Consider the following 10,841-nt stretch of genomic DNA (forward strand, 5'->3'; position numbering starts at 1 on the left):
GTTCAGTCTAACCATTAGGCCAAGCGAAGTTTTCATCAGTAAAGATAAGTCATCTAGTAGGAGGACCATATGGCATTTTTGGTGAAAGTTGACAACCCCAAATAACATGCCTGGACCAACCAGAGATGAGGACAGAAGTCTGAGACAAAGTGCTTCAAAGCACTGGCTTATGGCTTTAGGGAGCCATAACACCATTTCAAAAGAATTCTGGAGAAAAAAAAAAAATCCTGGGGCATCTAACTTAAAAAAAAAAAAAAAAAAGGTAAATTAGAAGAGTGGAAGCTTTACACTTGAACTCCAGGGATTAGAGAGGCAGAACAAACAAGACCTCAAGACCCGCTCAGTGGAATTCTCCACAGCCTGCTGTGACCACTCCCACACAGTGGGTCCCACAGCTCTGGGTCTTTGAGATCCCTTTTCATCCTGAGGCTGTGGACAGGACCATCTTTGCATTCTGTCTAACCTGTGCAAAAAGCATTTGGCATTATTAACTTTGGAAGGCACGTTTAGTGGTTCAGGCCTCAGAGAATGGAGGAAGGTGTTTAAAAATGCTATCCCTTGGGGCACCTGGGTGGCTCAGTCAGTTAAGCGTCTGACTTCAGCTCAGGTCATGAACTTGAGGTTCATGAGTTCGAGCCCCACATCGGGCTCTGTGCTGATAGCTCAGAGCCCGGAGCCTGCTTCGGATTCTGTGTCTCCCTCTCTCTCTGCCCCTCCTCTGCTTGTGCTCTCTCTCTCTCTCTCTCTCTCTGTCAAAAATAAATAAACATTAAAAAAAAGAAGGCTATCCATGGGACACCTGGGTGGCTTAGCCAGTTCAGCGTCAGACTTCAGCTCAGGTCATGATCTCACGGCTTGTGAGTTCGAGTCCCACGTCGAGCTCTGTGCTGACAGCTCTGAGCCTGGAGCCTGCTTCAGATTCTGTGTGTGTGTGTGTGTGTGTGTGTGTGTGTCTGCCCCTCCCCTGCTCTCTGTCTCTCCAAAATAATAAACATTTAAAAAAATGCCCATCCCTTAATTTTACAACCAAATTGACAAAAAAAAAAAAATCAGACAGGTGTGTCAGTCTGATTTGGGGTTCAAGTACATTTTTTTCCAGCAGAAAAGGGGCTATAAAATTGTATGCATCCCTTGAAGTGTATCCCTCAAAAGCTGTACAAATTGGGCCTTCTCTGGATAAGGTCAAGTATTCTCATTTCCACCTGTCTCCCATGGAATGGGCAGAGAGAGACAGGGCTTGGTGACCCAGGTCTCTCTTGTTCCAGAGTACAGTACGATGATTTATGATTTCTGAGCCTGAGAACTTCAGAAGCTGCTGAACATAAAAAGAGTGAAAAAATCTCCTAAGTCAAGAGGAAGAAAGGAAGAACGTGGTAGCACAGTGCTCTTCTCAGACCCTGAAACACTACTCTGAAAGCTGTCACGAGTACGCATCACACTGGCCCTTGCAGACAAAAAGGGTTATTTTATCCAGATTATTCCCCCACATTGCAGGGGAAAAGGGACTCATTTGTAATCATCAAAAGAATGCTGACAGACTTGAAATGGGATTACATTCTATTATACTCATCCGAATTAAAGATTTGTTTTGGAGATCATTCTTAGGTTTCCTCCTCCCCGTTCCTCCAACCCCAAATGAGGCGATTTGTATTCACGAGACATCTGAGGCAGACATGAAATCAGACAGTTTGCAAACATACATTTCAGATTCAGTGGCCTGAGTTTCGAATTTTAATGTTGCCTGGTTCTCTGTGTGTGGAAAACTTGGCTCTCGGGTCAAAACGAACCCCAAGCATCACTTCATTCCCTAGCTTATTAATGCAAGAGAAATTTCATTTCAGGGGCCTGAGTGAGCAAGTGACACAGGTGTCCAGAATGCAGGTATGAAAATGTAAAATCTCTGCATGGGCAGAGTTGTCTGGGAGGTCTGTGAGCACGCTACTAAACCCTCAATTCCACGCTCTGTGGTACCATTCGGAGAATGCGACCTGCCCAATCGAGTACTGACCCCTCCAGTCTCTTTGTGTCTGTGTGTCCATGAATCGACTGAGAAGGAAGTTTCCCCAGGACAGGACTGGCTCTTTAGGGCAGCCCTGTATCATACCACACACAGCATCTGGTACCTGAAAGAACTGAACATTTCCCGTTCTTTCATACAGAACACCCATTGTGTAGTCACCGTAGAACTGCTGGCCACCTGGGGAGCAGGCGTGGGTACCTCAGGCTGGAAGTCATAAGGCAGTAGAAGAGCTCAATTCGGTCAAAAATCTGTCTCTTGACTTCAGCTGCCAAAAGGACAAGATAGCTTCAAGAAACCTCCTGCAGGCAAGGAGACGGTAGTCTCTAAGAAGGAGGACAGAGCAAGAAATGTAGGCAAAGTGCCATTCTTTGCACCATTGCTTTGCTCACCATTTCTTTTCTTTATAACTCGGTCCTTCCTTCTAGACTCAGTGTCCTTCTCCATGAGGGACATCCTTTAGTAGTCCTTTCAGTCAGCATTTATCGGTGGTGAGCATGTCTTCATTTCACACGCTGTCTAGAAGATAGTTTAGCTGGGTATACAGTTCTGCTCTGACAGGTTGTTCTGTTTTGTTCCATCTTTCCAGAACCTGGAAAAATATTTCACTGGCTTCTGGCTTTCACTGTTGTGGTGGCAAAGACTTTATAGATGACATTTTTTCCTCTCTTTTTTTAAAGACTGTCACTTTGGTTTTAGTATTTTATGCTTTAAATACAATAGGTATAAATTTATTTTTGTTTATCTTCCTTGGGATACACGAATCTGAATTTTTCATTAATTCTTGAAAATGGATTCCGAGATAGTATCACTTCGAGCATTACCACTCCCTCATTTTCCATATTCTCTCTTTTTGGAATACAGATCCGATGTATGTTAAACCTTCATTCCATCCTCCATATCTTACAAACTTTGTTCCATATTTTCCATGCCTTTACCTTTTTTGCTGCATTCTAGATGGTTTCTCCAGCTTTATGTTCCAGTTCATTGATTCTCTTCAGCTGTATATGATTGATCTATTAAGCTTTAATTTCAATGAATATATTTTTCATTAGTATAGTAGTATTAGTATAGTTAGCAGATATATTTTGCTCGTTTTCAAATCTTTATCGCCTTTCATTCTTTAGTCACATTTTAGCTTTGCTCTTTTATTTGCTTTTCTGTTTTTAGTTTTCCTCTGTTATTAAGAACTCTGTTGTTCATATAATGTAGTTTGGACTGTGTGTTCATAACCAGGATTTCATCAGTAGGGGTCTTATAGAGTCTGTGATGATGTCTCTATGTAGGGAGCATTTGTGTGTGTGAGTGTGTGTGTGTGTGTGTGTGTGTGTGTGTGTGTGTTGCCAACTATCTTGGGGCACAATCAGTTTTGGACAATTTTGCTAGGGTCTCTTTCTCTACTCCTCCCCCCACTCTCTCTCATGCTCTGTCTCTCTTCCTCAAAATATATAAATAAACTAAAAAAAAAAAAAAAGAATGTATCTGACCAGTTTTAAAAAATCAACATACAGTTTTTAGAAGAGTGTCTGTCTGGGGCGCCTCATTAAAATAGTGACTTAGGGGTGCCTGGGTGGCGCAGTCGGTTAAGCGTCCGACTTCAGCCAGGTCACGATCTCGCGGTCCGTGAGTTCGAGCCCCGCGTCAGGCTCTGGGCTGATGGCTCGGAGCCTGGAGCCTGTTTCTGATTCTGTGTCTCCCTCTCTCTCTGCCCCTCCCCCGTTCATGCTCTGTCTCTCTCTGTCCCAAAAATAAATAAAAACGTTGAAAAAAAATTAAAAAATAAATAAATAAAATAAAATAGTGACTGAGTATCATAACACTTCAGAGAGCCCTCACCTCTACCTTCTCGGTTCATTACTTAGCTTGAATGACAAGAGTATGGACTTTTGAAACCAGACAGTTATTGGGTTCAAATCCTGTCTCTACACTTAACTAGCAAATCCTGTCTCTACACTTAACCAGAGCCAAGGTAGGCGGCAAGATTGGGGGCAGAGGCAGGTAACTGGGGAGTAGGTGTTCATTCCGCATGCATCACCCCCAAAGTGGCGCCTTTGCAAGCATTTTAAAGATGTTGACCGGGTGGCTGAGACCGGTGACCTCCAAATCTTCAAAATCACGAACGTCAGGGGTGCCTGGGTGGCTCTGTCGGTTAAGCGTCCGACTCTTGGTTTCGGCTCGGGTCACGCGGTTGGGGAGTTCGAGCCCCACGCTGGGCTCCACACTGACAGCACGGAGCCTGCTCAGGATTCACTCTCTCCCTCTCTCTCTCTCTCTCTCTCTGCCCCTCCCCTGCTCTCTCGCTCGCTCGCTCTCAAAATAAATAAACCTTTTAAGGTTGAAACCTTCCTTTTTAAGGTTCTTTTTAAGGTTGAAACCTCAAAGAAACCGATATGAAAAGACAGAAGTTCTAACGTTTCCTCCTCCGTCTGTTGGATCGCCTCGTGTGCGCACCCAGTTTGGATGGCCGGGGTCAGAAAGATGCTGAAGGAAGGAACGGAGAAAGGGCGGTGTATTCAGCAGGCAACCGGCATAGCGGTGGTGGCTCCGTGAGCTGGTTAGGCCGATGGTGGCCCCGTTTCTTCCCTAGCCTTGCCTCCCCCACCACCCCCCCAGCACCCACACGGGCCAAGTGCCCCAGCCGCCCCCACCCCCGCCCTGCGCAGGTCAGAGCCTGAGTCCGCTCTGCCTCATAGCTGGGTGGTCTTGGACAAGTGAGTTAACCTCTCTGAGCCTGGACGAGTACTTACTTCACAGGGTTGTCAGGAAGAGGAAATGAGATAACACAGAGCTCTATGAACTCTTTCTCCCTGTCTTTCTGTCCCTTCCCCGAAATCGCTGCTAGGCTGCCCTTTCCAATAAAGTGCCTGGGAGAGCAAAGCCATTAATAATGGAGTCACTCGCTGGCCCCGACTCCTCTTCTCTGCCGCAGAAAGAGCCAGCAGAACACTTTTCAAATGTAGTTACTTTCCATGGAAACAGACTAGCGGTCTCAGAGCTTTTCTTCATCTCTCCTCTTCTGTGACAGCTGCACAATCCTTCAGACGTTTGGTTTGTTTTTCTTTGGTTATGAGCTGGCTTTTCATCCCATAAAATTTCTGAAAGGGAAGACAACCCCCGAATAAAAGGGCGGTGTGACTGGGGCGTCAGAAAATGCAGAACTCGGGGGCGCCCGGGTGGCTCAGTCGGTGAGGCGTCCGACTCTTGATCTCAGCTCAGGTCACGAGCTCACCGTTCGTGAGTTCGAGCCCCGGGTCGGGCTCCGCGCTGACAGCGTGGCGCCCGCTTGGGATTCTCTCTCTCTCTCTGCCCCTCACGTCCTCGCGTGCTCTCCCGCTCACAAAATAAATGGATAAACGTTAGGAAAGAAGGGAATAGAAAATGTAGAACTTTGTGTGCGTGTGCTGGCATGCAGGGACAAACTGGTAGCTGGGAAAATACAGTCCTGGTCTCCCTGGTGGGGAGCCCTGACCCTGACCGGGGGTGGGGGGCGGGGTGAAGGGGCAGCCAGTCGTGCCCGTGTGCCCCCGAACGAACTGATGCACACAGGAGGTAGTCCAGCCTTCTGATCACCCCGAGCAGTGGTTCTCAACTCTGGCTGTACTAGAATTGCCTGGGGGGCTTTCAAAAATGAGACCCAGGCCTGGCTCTCCCCACACCAGTTACACGAGAAGTCGGGGAGTGCTGCTTGAGCACCCACACATTGTTCCGTGTCCAGCGATTCTAATGCCCAGCCAGGGTTGAGACCCACTGCTTACCTGAGGAGAACGGGAAGGTTCGGCCTCCCCTAAATGGACACCTGTGTTCCCTCCATCAGGACCCGAGACTTCAAGATCGATCGAATGACCATTTTTCAATATTCTGAAATTGCTGGCCAGTGAAACCAGGAGCTAGGGTTGGGTTTATTTGCCGAGCTGCAAATGATGTGGTTAACGCGCATCACTTCCTGTTTGCTTGGGCAGGGAGCAGGACATCTGCCCAGAGAAGCCCTTCCATCTTTGAGGCCTGGGGACAATTTGGGGCCAGGAAGGCCTTTAAAGGCTGCCCCCACTCCCCTTGGGTTTCATCTTCCTCCCCTTCTGCTTCCCACAGTCATCACTATAGGCCCTGGGGTAAAACCAAATGTGCGAACACATGCTCACGACCTTTTTCTAGGACGCCAAGTGGGAACTAGAACAATTTTCCACCCCTTCCCTCCCTGCCCCCCTTCCTCCACCTCCCTCTCAATAAGCCCATCAATCACCAAAAAAAGAATGGAGAGAAAAATCACCAAAAAAATGAACAGGACCCGAGGGCAAAATAAGTTTGAGAGACACTCTGGAACTCTTTAAAGCAGGACAATATACAGAGGATCCTTTCCTTTTGATGGCTGGAACCCAAAATGGCACCCCCCCCCTTCTCTCAGCCCTCACCCCTACCTTGTTCTCTGAACAAAGATGATGTTGGCATTATACTTCTATTTGAAAAAAAAAAAAAATCAATGATCAGTTTGGACCTCTCAGGCTAAACCCCCAATTTGGGAATGCAGTCAAAAAAACAACAACAAAGAAAAAAACAAACCAACAAAATAAATAAATAAATAAATAAATAAATAAATAAATAAATAAATAAAAACAGAACTCCATCCCAAGGAGGAAAAAGGAAAACTGAGTGCATCTAGGTGTGGGATTAAGGATCACAGGCACTAATTTTGCAATGAACTGCTCTTGTCTTCCCGGAATATGTTTTTAATGCAGTGATGATAGCCTTCCAGTGGCCACTGGCAGCACCTCAGCATCTTCGGGGATGAGCGCGAAGGGGCTGTGTGGGGAGGCTGTTTCCCAGCAGGCTTGGAGGTGATTAGCACAAGTCACGAGCGAGCAGGGGGAGGAGGCGGCCAGGACACAGCCCCTGGCTTATTAAGAGTGAGATCCGATGCTGGAATCCTCAGGGCAAAAAAAAAAAAAAACCCAATGACCCAGGAAAACTACACCAGCTGACAGCCTCAGGAAAAGGCTGAAGGAAGAGTTGCAAAGAAGAGAAAGGCTTAAGTAACTTTCCAAAACTCTGCACTGTTAATCTCCTGGGAGGCCCTATACTGTACACACAATGGCTGGGACCCCTGATATTCTGGTACTTTCTTTCATGTGGAAACACCATCCTTTCTCCATCCCCTTCTTCCCAGGGCGGAGGGCTCCCAAGTTCCCTCCACCCTCCCTCAGCTTCAGTTTTTGATGTTTCCCTCGTTTAGAAAAACAAGCAAGTATCTGCATTGTGGATTGCTGCTCTCTAGGGCTGGGCTATTGTTGTAAGGCTCCGTGGGGGACGGGGCAGGGGTGGGGACTGTCTCCTTACAGGCCTCTGGTTTCTAAACACCCCTCGAAGTGCACAAAAAAGAACAAGACCACCTGTCCCCAGGAAAGCAGGCATCCGGTTTGCCCCCCCTGCCCAGGGGTTTTGGAATTAAGTGATCAGTCTCCATGGCTTTGACTAAAGCCTTCAACTGAACCCTCAGACCCATCTTTAGAGCTGGGGAATTGTCCTCAATGCTGTGTATCACACAGTTAGGGGGTCCCTAAAAGTTTCAAGTCAAATTGATCAACTTTGAAAGACCCCTGAGCCTTCTCTAACGTTTCCCCAGTGCCGCACATACAGCGTTTAGATTTAAACCTGAATGTGTCTGTGCTTTGAGAAGACGGCGTTTTTTCTTTTCTTCTCCCAAAAAGGTTCCCTTGACCCTTTAAAAAAATTTTTTTAATGTGTATTTACTTTTGAGAGAAAGTGGGGGGAAGGGCAGAGAGAGAGAGGGAGACACAGAATCCGAAGCAGGCTCCAAGCTCCGAGACGTCAGCACAGAGCCCGATGTGGGGCTCGAACTCACGGACCATGAGATCATGAATGACCTGAGCTGACGTTGGACGCTTAACTGACTGAGCCACCCAGGCACCACCACCCCCCCCCCCCCGCCTTGACACTGTCTCCCTAGTCCTCAGGTCTCTGGTGAGCAAAGGTGATTAGAGGAAAGAATGGGGGCTACTTGTGGATGGACCTGGCATTATCACCACCTACTGCGGACTCAACGAGTTTTCAACCCTGGAATTCAAGTTCACACCGAAAGCAGAAGGAAATATTTTCCATCATTTGTATCATTTAGAAGAACATGTATCAAAATATCCATTTCCCTCGGGATATAGTCCCTCTGTGACAGCCAAAGCACTATAATGTACAATGTAATGTACAGAATACAGACAATTCCTAATGTGGGTGATAACCTGCAGGCTGCCGGGAGTATTGCAAGTGCTTCACTAAAGACAGAGTGTCTATAATCTGTGAAAACAATATAATGGTCACACCGCGATTTACCTAAAGCGCTATTTTTTCAGTTGCAATGATGTCACACACGCAAAAAGGGCTTGTCAGCTTTCAATTCTTTCCTTACTAGTCAGAGCTACAGGGTGGCTGAATCAGAATTGCTCTCCATAGCTGAAATCAGCAAATATAAAACTTTTCTAGCAGCCAAGAAAGTTCTATTACCACCAAAAAAAAAAAAAAAAAAAAAAGTCAATAGCACTTGAAAAGCATTTCCCTCACACATTTACCACAGCATTCTGACCCTGTGGTGCTCGATTTTAAGGACCACGGTTTGCTTGCCAAATAGGCATATCTTGGCTTCCTTCGCTAGGTAGAAACACTGCCTTGATATTAAATATTCAAAGCAAAGAACCTCTGACCCAAGGGCTCTCAGCTAACAATGACATTCTCTGTAAGTAAACTAGAAACCCAACTCAGCTTCTGGTTTGCCAGTGTTCTCTGCTGTGTATTAGTCTACTGCAGGACAGGGTGAGCAGTGACTCCGTTTACCATGATTGGATTGCAAAAGTCCCTGCAGGCAAAAGCCTAAACTTGGCAGAAGATCCCTGGAGAAGGGGGGGGGGGTGCGGTTCAGAGCTGCCTCCTGGGGTGGGCAGGGGCTGGGAAAGGGTGAAGGCATCCAGCCTCACCAGAGGGAGACCCAGGTCTGTTACAACTGTAAGGACTTTGTTACTCTAAGCAAGTGCAGCGGTAACATAAGAATGTGGCTCCTACAACCATCATCAACACAGAAACTTCTCTCACTTTGTGGTGCCACACCTACAGCCCCAGAACTGAGATAAGCTGTGGGAGCTTTGGTCTGAGTCTCCCAGAAGAAAAGCCTCACCGTTTACTGGGAGGAGAAAAGCATTTTTGTTAAGAAGCCTGGGACTGGAGGGTGGAGGGCAGGTACCATCTGGCAGTAAAGACCCAGAGTCTCCGTTCTGTACATTTCTCCTCATCCGGCACACAGACCTCCCGCCCGGCTGGCTTCCCATCCCTGCCTGCCGGCGCAGACTTCAGGTCAGATGTCCCCAGGACTAGTGTCCTTACATGGGCACCCTGGAGGCTGGCTGGGGCGCACCCGGGCTACCCGGGTTTGCGAGTGGCAAACCAAGTGAAACTCCTCCGATCACAACACGTGTATTTTACAGCGCTGGGTGCGGCACAGGGCACAGCTTAAGGGGCCTCCAGGGGACACACATCCTTCAGAGGCGGGAACCCGATGCTGGGACCCGAGGCAGGGAATTTGACGAGATAAACACCGGGGCGAGAAACTCCAAATGTTACCCATCCTTCCTTGGGGAGGGGAGGGACTCCTCTGCCATCGCTCCACACGGAGCCACCTCTGCCAAGGGCTCACACCAGGCAAGAAAACTGGCTATGAGCGTGCCTCAACTTCAATCCACCCCGTCTGTGCTCCCTCGGGAGGCTGCCCCCAGCCGAGGTATCACCTGAGCGCACCGCAGCGCGGCGCCGGGGGCGCAGGACGAGGGAGGGCGCTTCTTACCAGAGAAGTCCGTGAGCGCTGAGATCTCTTTGGAACAGACCAGGACAGTGCAGTAGAAGAGGCGCAGGAGCTGCCCGGGAGGCTCTACCTGCCTGCGGAGTCCAGGATGCTGCGCGGGCTGCGGCGCGGGCGGCGGGCGCGCATGGCCCGGCAGAAGCATGGTGCCCGGCGCGATCCAGCGCGGGCGCGGGCCGGGGGCTCGATGGGGGTCCCTGGGCGGAGGGCAGCGTCACATGGCGAAGCGAGTCAGTGGCCAGCGGCTCCGTGGCCCCCCGCCACCTCCCGCTCGGGCTGCCAGAGCCTCTTCCCGGCGCAGGCCGGTACCGGCTCCCCAGCAAAGGGGAGGGGGCGGAGAAGTGGGGCGGGGCGAGGAGCCCCGGGAAGGATCCGCGTAGTTTCCCCGAGAGGAAATCTCCGCTGCCGCCCCGCGGGAGGAAACCGGTGGGGGTGGGTGGGGGCGGGGGGGGGGTGTTGGCGAAGGGAAAGTGCAGCCTTAGCGCGCCCGGCGGGCTGCGGAGGCCGGTCCCTGGCGAGCCGCCCGCCGCGGAGGGCGCCCCCAACAGCGCGCCGAGGGCCGCGCAACTTGAGCGCCTTCCACGCCTGGGTCCCCGCCCCGGAGACGGCCCGGCACCCCTGGCCCGGCCCGCGCTGGCCCGGTGCCAGCCTCGCCCTGGCTGCCGGAGGAGCGCGGCCGGTGCCCGTGACGCACTTCGGAGCCAGCGCCGCGGGTTGAGCCCAGGAGCCCCCGGGGCGGGGCCGAGGCAGGGGCCGCGAGAAGGTGGGGTCTTGGAGGTGTGTGACTACAGAACCGACGTCCCTGCGACCTGCTGCGCGCCTCGCAGTAGAATCACCAAGCACGCACAGTTCTCCCCATTTCTTGGAAGAGGAGACTGAGACTCCGCGCTTTGCCGGAGCTAAAGCAGCCAGGACGCGAACGAGTGGGCGAGCGCGGGGTTGGGGGAGGGGGGTTCAAAATGGGTCAGAAGA

The 10,841-nt window shown here is 50.1% G+C and overlaps 1 protein-coding gene across 2 annotated transcripts in view; it reads right to left on the reverse strand.

The window, feature by feature from the left end:
* EVA1C (eva-1 homolog C) overlaps nucleotides 1-10,440 on the reverse strand; it is a 77,033-nt gene extending 66,593 nt beyond the window's left edge. The window contains exon 1 of one of the 2 annotated variants that reach the window (XM_043593738.1): nucleotides 9,855-10,440. In XM_043593738.1, the coding sequence (XP_043449673.1) occupies nucleotides 9,855-10,014 (160 nt within the window). In that variant the 5' untranslated portion in view covers nucleotides 10,015-10,440. The remainder of the gene's footprint in view (nucleotides 1-9,854) is intronic. The other variant, XM_043593737.1, reaches the window with a different exon arrangement.
* Between the last annotated feature and the right edge of the window lie 401 nt (nucleotides 10,441-10,841).

The sequence above is a fragment of the Prionailurus bengalensis genome, chromosome C2 (genome assembly GCF_016509475.1).
Source record: "Prionailurus bengalensis isolate Pbe53 chromosome C2, Fcat_Pben_1.1_paternal_pri, whole genome shotgun sequence".
Lineage (NCBI taxonomy): Eukaryota > Metazoa > Chordata > Mammalia > Carnivora > Felidae > Prionailurus > Prionailurus bengalensis.